Source organism: Phaethon aethereus, assembly GCF_964289735.1.
Source record: "Phaethon aethereus genome assembly, chromosome: 5".
Taxonomy (NCBI): Eukaryota; Metazoa; Chordata; class Aves; order Phaethontiformes; family Phaethontidae; genus Phaethon; species Phaethon aethereus.
The window spans coordinates 17,617,141-17,635,027 of record NC_138579.1 but is presented as its reverse complement, the minus strand read 5'-3'; the positions used below and the strand labels follow the sequence as shown (position 1 = coordinate 17,635,027).

The window sequence follows — 17,887 nt, the reverse complement described above, 5'->3', positions numbered from 1 at the left end:
GAAAGTGGATCAGACATTCCAAAAACTTGCCTAAATATGCAGATAGAAAACTATTACAAGAAGTCTTTTCAGAAACACAGAAAGACTATCAGAACAGGCAGATTTCTAGGAATCAAATCTGGTACGTGGAATTACATGAGTCTAAGAAGCTACTACAGCCACTAGCAATGGATAGGATCCCACCTATTTATTTACAATTTTTCAGCCGTAGTATAAAAGAAAATGCTGCTTTCAGGGTAGCATCTTTTCCAACCATTTCTGAGGTTGAGAAATTGTCAAGGGGTGGAGGACATTCTAGAGCTGGTACTTCTGATATTTATACTATTTACTAAACAGTATTAAGGAAAGGTTTGAGGGCTGGGGGGGGAAGGTCAGAAGGACAACCCAGCCAGAGGTGAGAGATAAATGCATTTGCTTTCAAAATAATTTACATGCTTTAAATGAGGTCAAAATCATGGGGCTTATATATAATTTAATGATCTACCAAATTCACTTTTAGCAAAGATAAATATTAAAGCCAGCTTAACCGTTGAAAATGTCAGGAACTTTGATTTTCTTTACAGTATTACTGTACTACTCCTAACCCAATGCAGAAAAATTAGATGGTCAATGATCTGGCTAAACACAAACATGATTTTTACATAAAGTTTTAATTTCAGTTTGCGTAATGTGACATAGCAATGTCTCCAAACATGTTGTTTTTTTGTTTTGTTCTTTTAAAATGAACATCCCTATCTCCAGTAAGTATGTTTATTTGTCAAATCAATGGTATTCCCTGAACTTCCAGTGACTGTGCCCTAGACTCTGACTGTTGGTTTGGTTTGTTTTTATAGATACATATACACACACACACAAAAAACACAAAACAAAAAAAAAACCCCAAAAACAAAACAAAAAAGAAAACAAAAGGTTCTGAAGGTATTGCTAGTTTTAATTATTTTTCTTGAAGTTACCTCTTCCTGTTTTCTGAATTCTACTTCCATCTGCTTGTTACGAGGCTGGTTCTTGCCAATGCCATGTCCAGTTATAAAATTGCTACTGATGTAAGCCAGTTCTGGATCTTGCTTGCCAGCTTCTTTTATCAACCTAAAAATATTACATGCATTTTTAGAAGTCACACAATCCAGAAAATAGAAGACAATCTTTTGTTTGCAAAATCTATATTAAAAGGAAAAATGGAAGCATGACAATTAAGCCATGCCAACACATACACTGATCTTAGTCTTCTCTGAAAACACTAATTCTAGTGAAAACCTCTGTAAGGATAATAAAAGACAGACTGCATATATACACAGCATGCGTGTGCATGCATCACATGCGCTTCAGACCTATCATGGTAAAACCAGCTTTTTTAAACCAATTTATTACTCTAAGGCTCCCTGTTGTTAAGGCACCCTACTCACAACTGCTTTAGTTAATCTCATTTTCTGTAAATTATGACCAGTTTTAGCAGAAAAACCTGTACCTGCTCCATCAACAAAGTATATTTCCTCAATATAAGGTGTTAATTTTTAAGTTAAAACATAGACAGTTATTCTCCTTAATATTAAAATACATATTCTGCACAGGTATACTAATGACAAAATGTTAACCTGTTTTTCTAAGGAGTGATGCTTGGTCTACTGAGTGAGATGTTTACTACTTCTGAAATTAACCCAAATTTATCTACAACTGGAGGACTTAATACAATACTTTAAAAGGAACACTGGAAGAGGGAGTTGCAAATCATCCATGCTCTCAGCTTATTCCCTACATCCTTCTTTAGGTTACAGAAGCAGAAAAGGTTGGCTCCTGCAGTGTTTTGATTTTACAGACAAGGTAGACCATATATTTTTATATGCTCATATAAATAATGCACTGAACGCAGAACTAAACACTTATGGATTCAAAAGCATAATTACATTGTGCAAAGTAATTATGCCCTAGCATCCTTAGTTGATGTTTTCAGCATGGACAGAACCTGGGATTTCTCAGCTGTAACACATTTTTGAGCAGCAAAGCAAATAAAAATCAAGGGATCATATACAAAAAATTACATGCCTTGCATGTCTCACTATAGCCATCCCACTACCAGTTTGCTCACAGCACATGCATCACGTCCATTACCAGGTGCTCCTCATATCCAAAGGACAGCCTGCCTCTGTATACTTCCAACAGTAATTCAAATCTTTCCCAATTACATTTCTAGAATTTCTGCTTCACATATAAGATGGGTGCTATGCCAGTCCCCAGCTATATGCCTACCACCTACCTGCCCAGCAAGCCGCTGCCAAACCAAAGCCCTTTCTACCCTTGGAAAATGACGGAAGTCTCCCCCCTGTAACTGGTCACTCTTTTAAACAAGATTTATGGGAACATAAAACACCTTCAAGACTTCCTTCCTTTGAAATCTGTTAAAAGTGGAATGGACAGGGAATATAGGCAAGAAAATAGAAAAGTAGCACGTAGCTTGATATCCTTACGGAAACAGACTAGAAGGATCCTCCTATACTAAAATGCATGTGATTTATTAGTTCAAGGCTAAATTGACTGACTTTTCTGTATGCAGCCTAGGCTCTTGGAACAGACATACTACGGCAGTATGGGTTAATAACTGGACAAGACTCCCTAATTTGTTTGTTTGTTTGTTTTGCCACATGGCATTTCTGTCAAGTCACATAGCTTCAGTCTGAGTACCTACTAGGCATCTCAAACATTCTTACTGTATCTCACTTATTATAGAAATGGACAATTAAAACACATCTGAACAAACATTTCACTGTGCACATCTTTGGCAAGTTCTTGAGAAATATTGAAGACTTCAACCTTGTGGTTAAAAAAAGTATTATTAGTGGTATAGTGGTAGGTAACAGGTGGTGTTTTTCAAATAGATATAAAAACTTCTGCTTTCAGGACCCTCTGTAAGGGAGCTGAGAGGCACCACAATGAAACTGGAAGAAAATTGGGCTTTAGAAAGTGTTTTCACTACTGAAAAAGGAACTTAGAGGCACCAGAACTTGACTGTATACACCAAATAAAACAGTAAGTGAGCCACTTCATCAGTTGTGTTAATAATAATCAAAGAATAACTTGAGTTTTTTAGGGTTTGGTTTGGAGTTGGGTTTTTTTGCTTTTTTCTAACTTGTAGTATTTACAATGTGTAGTGGCTGTTGCTAAAGGTCTCTAAAGAAAAGAGATCAGCTTTAATTACGGCTTCGGAGAAAATTCCTACCCATTTCTCCCAGAAAGTAAAACACATGCCATCAATTTTGCCCTTCCTCAGTCATCATGTACTTCATAAAGTGGGATTCTAGTCTCTAAATACTACCATAATAAATATATTTTAAGAAAAGTTATACTTCTACTTTAACTTAGTTCTAAGAATCCATACTGGATTACTGGAAGCTTCAGTGGTTTTGATATACTAATTCAAACACTCAGGACTTCCTTATTTAGGAGACAGTCTTTCCACCTGTATATACAGCGTAAGTATAGCTACAATCAGAGGCCCTTGAACTAAATCCACTCAACTGAAGTGAGCCTACAGTGAGGTTCTCCACTGAAAGCTTTCAGCCTTAATTCCAACAGCTCAGGTCTGCTGATCATCCAGGTATTTTGAGATCAGGTGTGTTACATGAAGTAAAAGAGCATTCTGAGAGTCTGCTAGCTAGCTTTCAGAAGTGGATAAAAAGTTACATGTAGTTTTATTTTTTACTGCCAATAACCTGTACCAAAGGTGCCTAAAGCTTAAAGACCACAGAATTTGGTTACCTATTTGATCTAGACATCATATTCTGTCAGGTTCAACAGCACTTAGGATATAGTATAGTGCACAAATCAGTCTACAAGAACACACAGTGGAAAAAGAGTGTAATTTAAATCACATTCATAACTTAGAGAAGACAAAATATTTCACAATTCTGTTCACTTCTACTCCCTGTAGGATAATTAAATACTTTCAGCTCAGCAAAAATTTATCAGATTCTGTTAATGTTATTTCTTCAGGAGTTATTAACAGAACACGTTCACTTCACTGAATGGCTTAGTTTGCCTCATATTACACATTTATGTCAACATATTTAACAATGCAAAAGAGGCAAAGAAAAAAGATGACGTTCACAAAAAAACAGGCAAGTCTGCAAATCAACGAATATATTATGCACTCAAACTATTGACTCGGGCAAAAAGGTAACAACGAAGGGTCAGAGGTATTCAGAATGCAATAAACAAATTGCCCAGGACATTTAGCACACTCAAAGCGCCCCTATCAAAACCCCAAAAATCAAGATAGATGAAAAAATCAGATGTCATTCATGGTTTGTGGCAAAAAGCATTTAACAATTAAGTATTATATTTAACTAACATGGATCACATTCAGGAATAAGAACTGATAAGGAACTAGAGTATTGCAAAGTGTATCTTGGCAAATATTACAGGGTTCATATTTTTCTTGGTGGAGACTGTAAGAAAGTGCTTAGTGTTTGACTGAATAGGCGTTTTATAAACACTAACTGTTAAAGCAGTACTGGTAAATCTTAAGAGACATTTGTGCAAGGGAAAATTTGGCTTTCTGTAGACTTGGATCATATGATAATGTAATTTAGTAAGGTAATGATAAAATTTCCAGAAGTATTGAACTCAGTAGGTTAGAAAAGTTTCTAGCATCCATTGCAAATATAAATTTAAAGACTAATTAAGACAAATCAGTATACGGATATTTTACAGGTTAACTACAGTATTTTAGATTTTGCCGTCTAAAGGAATCAAATTACAAACTCAGGTCCAAAACAAGCCCTTGAGTACAATTTTCAAAGACACATGCTCTTCCCATCCATCCCATATACACATAGCCTGAATAATTTTTTTTTTTTTTATTTGTTATACAGATCCAGTATGACCTCCTAAGCCAACTTTAAAATAGAGTTCTGAAAATACAAGACAATCCCCTAGATATCCATGATATTAACATCCATGTGCTGGCAGCTGAGTCTGCCTTTTTTCTTTTCTTTTTTTTTTAATATTTTTTTTTTTTTTTAAAGTAAAAAGCTTTACCTATTTAGAACAACTGCTGTGTATCTTCTTTCCACAAAAATAATTCCACATAAAATATTAGTAAAGGGAGATGGGAAATTAGTCTCTGGCTTCTCTTTCTCCTCAATTTCTTCATCCTCATCATCATCTTCAGAATCACTCCAAGATACGTAATTATCCTGATTCCTATTGTTATACCATTCAACACTTTCAAACTGCTGCCGTTCATACGGTTTATATTTGCGCAAGATTTCAAGCAGCTTTATTACTTTTGGGGTTACGAATTTCAGGTCAAGTGAGGCAGGCGAGAAGTGCTCTTCACAGAGTGCATGTATTTTCCTTAGGAAAGTGTCTGTAAACAATAAAAATTTCCTGTGCAGCTCCTCTTGTTCGTGTTTGATATACTTCTGCAGCTCTCTCACCATCATCCCAGCTACCTTATCTGCACACCAGGGTCCCAGAACAACCAACACAGCTCGACAGTCTGACAATATCTACAACAAATGAATTCAAGTATCAGTTCAAAGAGTACATTCATGAACTATTCATTTAAGACAGGAATCTTGTTTCTTACATAGCACAACCTTTGTAAGGATTATGACAATTGTTCTATTACAAAACTATTTAGAAGTCCGCTTTTGTTAGATGTTTGTTTTGTTAGATGGCCTTGGAAACTTTGGTGTTCCTAATGGAGCAGATTTCCCCCTCCCCCCTATATTACAACAACTAAACTTTGAACTTGTTCTGAATTACATTTCTGAATCTCAGAATAACAAATTTAAAGAACATTTTACAATTTTGTTGAATTGTAATTTGAAATTTACCTTAAGACAATTATGCTAAAAAGGAGAATACTTCTTGAGGCAGCTAAACAAAGCAGAAGTTATTATCCTTTATATTTAACACAGAACTAATAAAACAAATGCTTTACTGGGCATTTTTACTTTATTACTGATATTTGCAATGGTTTCAAAAGTATCTAACCAGAAAGTTGTATAGTGGCCTCAGGGTAATCTTAGCAAGTCTAGCCTCTCAAAGGAAAAATAATTAGGCGTTTGTATGTTTGGGTGGAACCGGAAAAACAGGGATAACTATAACGTACTCAGAGAGCACAGAATAGGCACTTGAGTATCATCATCATCATCTTATCTGATGGCAAGTTCTTTCCTCCTAAGATTCAAGTGGTAAAACAATAAACTAGGAATCCAGAAGTGGGGTACATGGATACTACTACTAAAAAGACTCAGGATTTGGATGCACTATTACAACAGAACAACTATGACAGAACTATGACAACAGTCAGGATGATACAGTTTTCACTTGCTGCTTTAATTTCTCTTCCTTCCTCTCTTCTGTGAGGAAGTAAAGAACAGACTATCAATCTCTATCCTCCCTGAAGTTTGTTAGCTGTAAACTTAAATTAAGGGCAAACTTTATCTAAATTAATTGTAACTGCACATAAGAGGCTTGATGCTCTCCAGTGCCAAGGCAAAAGGCACCTCAGGCTGAAAACTGGTTTCTTTTTCTTAATGTGTGCCTCCATCTTCTTGGAGAGCTACTGGATCAGAAAACAAGCAGAAAGCTTGTGCATTAGAGGCATAGCAGTTAATCCACTCTTCTGGACTACGCAAATCCTGGGGATTGCCCCCAGTTGCCAGCACTCCTTATATTTTTTAGCCTAGTACATTTTAAGTTTGGCACAAAATTAACCAGGACTTCCTTTTCCCACACAGCTGTGATAGGCTGCCTTACATATCACCCTCAGGCCCAAATAATCTTTTTCTGGACAGCGTCAGAGTACTGGGTTTCTAAGAACGTTAAAACAAACTGGAATACTTTGGGCTGAAGAAATAGGTTCTCCAATTTCCTCATGGACTATTATAGAAGTGTGACTTACTACAGAGTTCTTGTTAAACAGACACTTACATACCTACATAGTTGTACCTCAGGAGGCAATTTCAAACCACAAAGCCCATGAGAGGAAAAAAGCTGCCTGGACTCCATGTGTGACAGGTCCCTGCTCAATACACCATGCTTTCTGGACTCTACTCTGCCATCTCACGTGACAACATAGGGGCACACACATAGAAAATTAGGGGCTAGCTTGAAGCGTTCCATTCCAGCAAGGTGTGGCACTAGTCCAATATTGTTCTAAGATAAATTGTACATCTATGGCTGGAATTTTTGCCTGAATTCTTACTTTATCATCTTTTAATACACCTGGGTACAGTTTTTCCAAATACTTCCTGAGGCATTACTTTTTCTTCTGTACTGAATTATTCAAAGGTCATGGGAGGTTGCGAAGACGTCAAATTCCTGACTTCAGAAATACGGACCCACAACATCAGGGTGCAGAATTACTTTACTGCCTTAAGCAAATTTGAATCTCAAACTAGATGAAGTTCTAATCAATGGTTGACGTTCAAGCCCCACTCATTTATGAAAAGACCTGCACTGTTAATGAGTACAAAACACAAAAGTCTTTTTGCTCAAATGGTCTAGGCTATCTTACAAAGTTTCAGTAATGTAACATACATGGTAAAGAAAAACAGCAGTAAGATTTCTATTAGCCAGGTTTTTTACATATAATGTCCTTACCTGCTTAGAAATTACAGTAGAATCTCTTTCTTTTGAATGCACAGATATGTTGCAGTCATTTAGAAAAGTAAGTGCTTCATCCAACTCCTTTAATAATCTTCCATACAACCCACTTTTGTCAGTATATGGTCCACAGTCTACAACGATCTCACACGGCTGAGAAGTATATCTTAATTGAGGGCAAAGATCAAGTTAAACACAGCTTCTGAAAGTCAGAGCTATTTCAGCCTGTTAAGGTTATACAGCCAGTAACAGCAACATGAAGTGTGTTTAAGCACATTTTTTCCCCCACCGTTAATTAATAATGATTAGTTACATAGTTAAATACTTGAAAGTAAAAAAAACCTCCACCACACAAAATACTTAATTCTAAAATACTGTTCTAATACACTCCCTAAAAAGGAGGTATCACTATCTTAATTTCAAATATTGGAAAATTTAAGGCAAAGCAAATTGAATTTACTTGACCACCATGTTCACTTTTGGTTTTCCGAAGTGTATTCTTTTGATACGCCAAACAAATACAATCCACATAATGTCAATTTAGGTCTATATATAGACACACATACACAAGTAATTACTCTTCTCGAATGGCAGAGCTATGAATGAGAAATTCTTAAAAGCAAATGGTTCACAGAAGTTCAGAAAAATTCATTTAAAACCACACACCCACAAAACACCTGTTCCAGAACATGAAATAACCATCTTTGACTCAGTTCATACAACACAGTACAGCTGGTGCAAGAAAACATGCTACCTATTAATCATTTCACACTAATTTTCCTCTAAAACAAATAACCATTCACAGGATTCCACATTCTGTAAGAACATAGAGGAAAACACCCAATTGCTCCTGCTACTTCAATATTGTTTTTCACTGCTTCCTCAAATCTCCCTCTATCTTTCATTAGCCTCTAAACCCAGGCTACTCATTTGAAAAGGAAAAAAAAAAAAAATCATGCAACCTTTCTGGCATTAAGTACATCTTGTACTGTAGATGTTGCAACATTTTTCTAAATTAAATAGCAACATTATGGCACACACTGAACACAAACCAGTTACTCTCCAAACGTAAGACAATGCATTTTACAAGTTCAGAAATGTGTTGTGTAACAAATTTTTTAGGTTGGTGGTGTGGGTTTTTTTGTTGTTGTTGGTTTTTTTTGGTTTGTTTGGTTTTGGGGTGTGGGTTTTTTTTTTTTAGTTGTGTTGTTGGGGTTTTTTTGTTGTTTTTTAGGGTTTTTTTGTTCTTGTGTTTTGTTGTGATTTTTTTTTAACAACTACAGAAAATCTCTGAATATCAAGGCCAATCAGCCTTTGACCTAACCTTCAGGAAAGGTATACTTCAACACTGGTTAGTTAAAAAGTAATTTAGCATTCCCTGCCCACCCCAAAGAGAAGTAATGGCATCACATGCACACAAACTTTCCTAAAATTTAAAAGAAGAAATATTTCTACTGGTTTATCCCTCTATCCAAAATGAAAATGCAGGTATCAATTTAACACCCATAACTGTACAACGTACCTGTCTAAGACCACCAAATCAGTTGCAGTTTCAGCATTGCTCTTTAAAATTTTCTCCAGTTTCTGGATCTTCTCCTCCAACTCAGCAGGATCGCATTTCCCATTTAAAATAGAGGCTGTTAATCCCAAGATTCGAGGACATGATGGATAATCCTCACAGATCTGTGAAGTAAAACAGAATGAAATACCTTAGGACAGTTACCCTGCAAATCTACCATCAAGCTAGCAGACTGCAAACTTAGATGCCTAGTTGGAAACTAGTATTTCAATAGTAGGTGTTGTCAAAGGAACCAAAGGTTGAATGAATATTTTCTATTCTATTGACTGGAAATTAAACTAGAAACTGACTAACGTTTAACTGCAATCACCTTTTTCAAAGGTAAATATTTACAATGTAAAGAATATATTTACAATATAAACAAACAAACAGTTAGCACTGCACAGAATACCCTTGCCACATTTACAATACAACACACATATCATACCAACTCCACAAAATGTAAAAAACTAAAGTATCATCTGAAAAAAAAAAAAAAGACACATGCTCTGGTTAAACTTGAAGAGATTTGGAAAGACATCTATAATACAGGTTTCTCATACTGTATAAGCCAAATAACACAAGGAGCCAAGAATATGCTGAAAAGAGTCCTACAAACATCTTTAGGAATCAGTATTTTAAACATAGTAAAAACTCATTAGTGAATCCCATTCCCAAACTCAAATATTTTATCAAAGAATTTACAGAATTTCTCAATTCCATAAATTTAGCTTCTTTTCTGTTAATGACAGGTTTTTCTTTAACCCCCACTGCAAAAGACAATAAATACATGACTTTTCTATCTCATAATATCACCGAAGTATTCATTCATTACAGTCATTTCATAGTTCCAGAATATGCTAAAATATAGTTTTACTGATATTCTTCCTTGGTAGCAAAAGCTGCCTTAAATAGTTCCCACTTCTCCAGCCCTCCCAGACTCCTCCTTCTCAACCAAGTATTTAAAACATTCATGCAACGGAAACCCACCTTCATGATTTCACGGTATGGGTGATCCTGGATTGCAAGATGGCACTCATCAAACACCAGAAGATTAATATTTGACAGGGATAAATATTCATTTCTCAAAACAGTCAAAGCAACATGACATGTCATAACCAGAACCTAGATGGAAAGGGGAAAAAAAGTGTCAGTATAAGAAAAGTGCAAGCTGTCTTAGGTCAAGGTGAAGTAGGAAAGCGTTCTGCAGGTCTTGCTAGACAGTATTAAAAAATATCGACTCCTATTGGTCTACATACAACAGGTAAGGACAAAAGAAAATAAAACATTCTCTACTTGAGAAAATAATCTGTCTGGAGGCTTTCTACATATCTCCAGTCACATCCCTAGGAAAAAAAAAAATTAATACAACAAACAGATGATATCAACACCAGCCAGACTACACAGAACAAATGTCATTAAATCCGTAACATGTTGAAGTCCCTTATGTGTCCCATCATCGTGTCTCTGTCAAGAAAGAGAATTCTTCATAAACTCATAACCATCTGCAGCTGTAACAGAAAACGAGGATGTTATCACAATTCTATTTAAATGAAAACTCATTTCTTGTACATTATGACAGATAAAGCTGAGTTGCTTGATAAAATTATGCACTGCTTTTACGCTAATTTCGAACTCCACTAAGTACAGTAACACTTACACTTGTCACAGTTCCTCACACATATTTCATAGGCCACTACTCAATGCTGGAGAGAAAAACGCAGAAATTACAAATATCTGCAGTACTACAAGATACTTCACAGAATCACTAAGGTTGGAAAGGACCTTCAAGACCATCAAGTCCAACTGTTAACCCAACGCCACCATGGCCCCTAAACCATGTCCTGAAGCGCCACATCCACACATTTTTCAAACACTTCCAGAGATGGGTGACTCCACCACCTCCCTGGGCAGTCTGTTCCAATGCTTGACCACTCTCTCAGGAAAGACATTTTTCCTAATATCCAATCTAAACCTCCCCTGGCGCAACTTGAGGCCATTCCCTCTCGTCCTATCGCTGGTTACTTGGGAGAAGAGACCAACACCCACCTCACCACAACCCCCTTTCAGGTAGTTGCAGAGAGGGATGAGGTCTCCCCTCAGCCTCCTCTTCTCCAGACTGAACAACCCCAGTTCCCTCAGACGCTCCTCATAAGACTTGTGCTCCAGACCCCTCACCAGCTTTGCTGCCCTTCTCTGGACACACTCTAGCACCTCAACGTCCTTTTTGTAGTGAGGGGCCCAAAACTGAACATAGGATTCGAGGTGCGGCCTCACCAGTGCTGAGTACAGGGGCACGATCACTTCCCTACTCCTGCTGGCCACACTATTTCTGATACAGGCCAGGACGCTGTTGGCCTTCTTGGCCACCTGGGCACACTGCCGGCTCATATTCAGCCGGCTGTCAACCAGCACCCCCAGGTCCCTTTCCGCCAGGCAGCTCTCCAGCCACTCCTTCCCAAGCCTGTAGCACTGCATGGGGTTGTTGTGACCCAGGTACAGGACCCAGCACTTGGCCTTATTAAACCTCATACAGTTGGCCTCTGCCCATCGATCCAGCCTGTCCAGATCCTTCTGTACAGCCCTCCTAACCCTCCAGCAGATCAACACTCCCACCCAAAGACTTAAGTCAGCATGGAAAAAAGATTATAACAGAATGGGTCCAAGAACCACCAAGCAAAATGTTACCATTAAAGCTAATGTTTTTCCGTCTACAAAGAGAACTATATAGAAATAGTGTACCCAAGAAGGCAGAAATAAAATGCACACCAAAGAGATGCGCTGCACTCCCAGAGAACATTCAGTTTTATCATCTTTTTTTATTACCTAATAATTAAACATCTTTTAATAGCATTTAAAGTATGCCATGCACACTCAATATTTCTTCTGCAATCATTGTGAGCCACAAGTCAGGGAGACTGAAAAAAAAAAGGATTAAAAGGACAGCTTTTTAGAAACAACCAGAGAAGCCCTATGTATGTTTTACCTCAAAACTCATACACAAGTAATTATCACTTCTGATCAAGCCTAACTGACTGTAGACCCTGCTTATATTTAGTTTATACTTAATACATTACCTGATGCTTAGAGAATTCCTGACTCCACTTCTCTTTCGTCCATGATTCAGTTATCTCTAAACTTGAGTATTCTCCCACCTTAAGATCTGAATGTGTCCTTACAGCTGACACTTGTTGAGCAACTTGATTTGCTTAAAAAAAAAAAATTTCAATCACATAAAGGCCTTTTCACAAATTGATTTTCAAGATGTGTGCCATATTACCTAGCACCATGTTTCATAGCATAATCTTTAGCTTAGACTAATGTTAAACCAGGTGTACATGGCAACTGCCTCCATGTAAACAGAACTGCAGCAAAGGAAACATTGAATTTGAACTGCAATTTAGTTACCAATGTCTTAATTTTAAACCAGGAAACAGAAGATGTCGTAGAGATGAACAGGTTAAATGAATTATAAGCAGAAGATAAAAGGTATCACATTCTCTAATGAGTTTAGCATCCTTGCTGTTGAAGACCTTATACAAAAGTTCTTCTCAACTTTGCTTTCACACACCTTCTATTAAGGAATATTCCACGGAAATATTAGCAGCATGTTTAGGAACCTAGTATACTTTTCCTCTTACCTGAGTTGACCAAGAACACAGTTCTTTTTCCATTTTTGTTGAAGTCTCCCCTGATCTGATAGGACAGCTCTTTAGTGAGTAGTACTGCAATAAAAGTCTTCCCTGAGCCAGTGTTTAAGCAGACTATTGTATTATGATCCAAAGCTGCTTCAAGCAGTTCAACCTAGGTTTAAAAAGTAATAATGTCCTTACTTGCAGCAATGCAGTGAAAAAGATGACAAAAAAAAAAACCCATAAGTGGTAAATAAATTCCAGACAAGTCAGTATCTCTAGGGATCTTTCCAGTGCCACAGAATACACCTCTTCTATAAACAACTTATTGTCACAGTCTTTCAAGAAATATTAATGGTTATACATAGTCTATCTTCTAAACCTAAAATCCTTTATTATCACCATTTGATGCTAGGTTAAGTAACTTTCTAAGTATATCTTTTTAATAGATGATTCTGTTACTAGATACATTGTGTGAAGAAAGAAGCTAGAGCTTTTAAATATAACAGTATATATCATTCAGCCAAATATGCAAGTATATTAGCTCAAGGTGATCTAAGCCTCTCAGTAATCTTAACCAATTACTAGCTTTCAGGCACCTCTGCAGTGCAAAGAGAATTGAAGTTCTAGAACTCAGAAACAGAGGTTTCCTTAACAAAATGAAAATCAGCGTGCCCTGGTGGGGTTTCTGACATTACTGAGCTGCTTTGATCAGTACGCAAACAAACAAACAAAAAAAACCCAAAACAAAACAAAAAAAAAAAAAAATCAAGATTTACCAAGTAGAAGACAAAAGGTCAGAGGGGGAAGGAGACATGATTCTATGCATACAATCAAGATGCACAGTTTACCCTATTTGTCCCTAACAGCAGTTCGCAGAGAGCAGCAAGAGAATACTCATCTTAAAAGTTGTTCTGCTTGTTAGAGCAAACTGAGAAGAGGGAAAGAGAGTATTAGAAATGTAGAACACAGTCAAGCTAAAGAAAGAGGCACAATTAACTCTCAACAGGTGGAGCTGTGAGAGGGACACGCCTAGACTGTGTACAGCACTGCACATTCTCCAGCTACTGTGGGGGTTCTTCTATTAAGTTAATGGATTTAACTGTACTTTTTTTCTGACATTACTGTATTAGTATTATCACTAGTACCTGATATTTCCTTGGCGTGTAAATATTATCATGAATTGCTTCTTGTTGCCATGGTAGTCCAAAAAATGGACCCATTGGGGAGGAAGCAGGAGTCATGAGCTGCAGTCCCGCCATGCTGAGGGATTGCAAAGCAGGGCTTTTCATTCATTCATCCAGTGTTTCTTTCATTGCTTTTTTGTTCCAGCACAGCCTACTATGAGAAGAAAAAGAAACAGTATTAGATACAGTCACAATATACAGCAAGAAGAGAAAATTTATTCTAAGAAAAGGACATAACTTGATTTTACTACCGCTAAGTGCTAAATCTCATACCATTTTCAGCAGAAAATGTTAATTTTAAATTTACAGGCACTATTCCTCTTCAAAGTGCCAAAGAAATCCAAAAGGAGCTGTACTTTACAGGGCAAAGTTCACTCTAGGCATTTGGATTTACACACATACATTTCAGGATAAAGTTCCATTTATGTTCTAATCCCATTTAAAATATATTTAAGAACAATTTTTTTAAAAATAGAACTGTTCTATCTTTACTTCAAGAAAGAAAAAGATTGATTTTCTAGAGTACGGGCATAAATACCACATTTTCCATTTTTCTTCTCAACCAGAAAGTCCCTATGACCAATTAAGGCGTCATATACACACATGCAACAGGACCTTTATTCTAATAATCAGCTGGAACAGAAAAGGAACTACACAAGAACCTCCGTATTTTCAAATCAACAGATTCTGATATGGTTATCTGTTTACGGAACTGGCAGAAATAGTGTAAAAAAATTACTGATGACTCTGTTAAGGACTAGTGGAGAAAGGGACCCATATCAGGTTAACCACCAATTTCCAGAAAGATATTCTAACTGATGAACAAACCATTCACAACTTTATGATAATTATGCACTGAAAAACACTTTCCTCCTAAGGCTATGGAGTCCTCATCACCAGGAGTTTTTTTAAAATGTTTGCTATCTGTCAGGAATGATCAAGGTTTAAAAAAAAAAAAAAAAAAAAAAAAACCTCAATTCTACCTTGCCCAAGGAAACTGATTAAGGCCTGACGATATAGAAAAATATTGCTGAAGTATAATATAAACACAATGCATCAGTTCTAAGAAATTTTGAATACTTCAAATCAGATACATACCCATTCAACAAAACAGTATTTTCAAAAGTTAATTTTCCTCAAAATTACTAGATGCTCTATATTTATGTTAGCATCAATCTCAAATTGATAAATGCATAAAATGGACAATGCTTTCAAATTTAATCATTCATTAGAAATACATGAGGAAAAGTTAATTATCATCCTGCTGCATAGAAATGTCCTTGCTTTTCTATATAAACAGGAGAGTTGGCTGTTTTGCAAATGCGCAGTAAGGAAGAAAAAAAAGAAAAATATGATACGGTATCTAATAGAAAATACTAACCACTAATATTTATGAGAAATACCTGCTTTGAGATATTACAAATAAAGCAGTACAATTTAAAAAAAGTATTCATTTATTTTTGTACCAAGATGAAATTTGATGTTATTTAACATAGTCTTCAACTAATAAAACACTGCGGCTCTTTGTTGCATCTTCACATTTCCAAGTTAAATATTATAATTTGGGCCATGTCTAAACACTGATTTATATTCTAACTTAACTAATATTAAATAACCACAGGAAGCTCTGACGAAAGAAAACTATATTGTAAAATACAGATAAGGCAATACATTGAATTACATAATCACTCCTCTTGCCGATTCATGCAGAAGTAATGGCATTTTACAGAAAGTAGTCACAGCAAAGTTTTGTCTCAGTTCTTTTCCAAAGGGATAGAAGTTGTCTTGAAGGACAGTGTTGTTTAGTTGAAGTAATATTGTTCTGTTCCATTATAAAGAATTCTTTCTCTTTTGAAGCCAAACATTCAGTACTAAATGCTACTTAGTGAAAGAAGGTAACCATAACTTCTTGGTCTTTGTCTCAGCAATCAACGTACCTCCCCTTCTATCAAAAATAGTATTTCTTTACTAAAAGAACTGTGTTGATATTGCTGGAATCTTGTCTGATATTTAAATTTGCACTTCACAGAAACTACCAGGGTGAACACTCCAGAAAGAAAAGATATATTCAAATAAAAAAAAGAAATGAATGTACATTTGTACATTTTCACAGGACATACTAAACAATGCTCTTGACATTTTATCTCATCTTTTTTTTTCCCCAGCTACTTTTGAATGAACCTCTGAACTCACACAAACCTTCTCATTTACTTTTTCAGTCTTGTAACCTAAGCTACTACTTCAGCCCGAGTCTTTCAGATTATGTGAACAGATAAAATAGATCAATATATTGCTTTATTTATGTGCAAATAGAAAATAACCTACACAGATCATAAAAATCAGTAATACATCATTTCAGTTATAATACAAAAAGACTCTTATAGGTTTTAAAATTGTTTTTATACATTTCAAACAATGCATACAAGCACATGCAGGTTCTGTTCTAACAATTCAACTAATAACTTTACAGAGTGTTCAAATCTGGCACAACTAGAAGATGTTTTCTTTCAATCTCTTTGGAACTAGCGGCTTCATGGCTGTTCCTCCACTGGGACTCTGCACCTCTGTGTGACAGGAGACAACCAGCAGGAAATATATGTATGTGCTATACAGTTGCCTTGACACTCTGATCTACTAAGCATTTGCACATCAAATGTACTGATGTTAATCAGTATGTGACTAATCAAGTTAAATCAGTCACATGGCAAGGACAGTAGCATCATACACAATATTCCCCAGCCACTGGTAGAAAACATCTGGAAACTCTGGGCACTGCTAAAATAAGTGAAGCTTTTCTATGAACTGACAGCTTAGGTATCTAAGAGCAGGGGAGAAGGGAGAAAACATAGGGAAAGGTGTATCGTTCCTGTCTTCTCCAAGCTTATAGATGCAGCTCTCTTAATATACTTAGTTGCTCTTTTTATATTACAATGGGTATCATGCTAGCTGGTAACACACACAAAAAATGGTTTGAAGAACACAAAAAGTCTTTATCATGACAACAATATTTTGTTGAAATAGTCTCAGGCATGTTGTTCCACTTACATATAGCAACTCACATGGAAACACAATTAGCGTTTGCTTTGTTTAAAATGAGACTTGGTCACAGCCATCATAGTTGCTCAAGGCTAGAAGGGACCAGGAAAAAAAAAACCCAAATCTTTTGCGTAATAAAAGCTAAAGCAGATTCCCCAATCATTCTCGTATCTAACCCCTGCCACTTCAGTTTTATAAATCACTTTAGATCAGCAGTGCCTCCTCTTTGTTTACTATTCCACCTATTTTGTGTTTCTTTTCCAAATCATAAATATAACTGTGGGAACATACAAAATAGCTTTATCACATCACCAGGAGGGAATTAAGGAAAGAAAACCAACCTTATCTGAGAAGGCTGCTAGTAACAAATAGGCATAGGTTCTAATACTCACAAATATGCCTATCTCCCTTGCTACACACTTTGTGACAGTGATACTAGGTTAGCTACGCCACTGCAAGAAGCAAAGGGATTTATACTTACCTATAGTTCCAGCTTGAACTGGAGGAGCTGTGAAACAACATATCCTCCAAACTACAATTTCAGTTTCTGTGTATCTTCATGAAAGACCTGCCCTAAAGTACACTCATCTCACATCGAGACCAAAAAGCATTCTCAAAAAACCCTCTGAAGTGCAAAGGAAGAAGTACATGCACATCTGTAACTTTAAAAGTAAGCACAAGCAAAGTAACAGTGGCAGGCAATGCTGACCATACCATTGTTATCCTGCAATCTGACACAAGGTGGGAAAAAAAGGGAGATTTAGCTATAAGAAACTATACGACTAATTAGCAAAGTAAGAGTTAAGCTCACATGAGGCAGACCACACTTCAGATAGTTTAAATTCCCTCCCACTGTATAGCAA

General features: G+C 36.4%; 1 protein-coding gene across 3 annotated transcripts in view; it reads right to left on the bottom strand.

Annotated features, from left to right (window-relative positions):
• The window catches only part of DICER1 (dicer 1, ribonuclease III), a gene marked incomplete at its 5' end in the record, with an annotated part of 37,926 nt that extends 23,833 nt beyond the window's left edge, over positions 1-14,093 (bottom strand). For 2 of the 3 annotated variants that reach the window (XM_082000772.1, XM_082000773.1), the window contains 8 exons: positions 954-1,086; positions 5,032-5,504; positions 7,609-7,777; positions 9,134-9,294; positions 10,160-10,294; positions 12,247-12,377; positions 12,811-12,973; positions 13,950-14,093. In XM_082000772.1, the coding sequence (XP_081856898.1) occupies positions 954-1,086; positions 5,032-5,504; positions 7,609-7,777; positions 9,134-9,294; positions 10,160-10,294; positions 12,247-12,377; positions 12,811-12,973; positions 13,950-14,093 (1,509 nt within the window). Of the gene's footprint in view, positions 1-953; positions 1,087-5,031; positions 5,505-7,608; positions 7,778-9,133; positions 9,295-10,159; positions 10,295-12,246; positions 12,378-12,810; positions 13,761-13,949 lie in introns of those variants that run through there. The other variant, XM_082000774.1, reaches the window with a different exon arrangement.
• Positions 14,094-17,887: the final 3,794 nt, after the last annotated feature.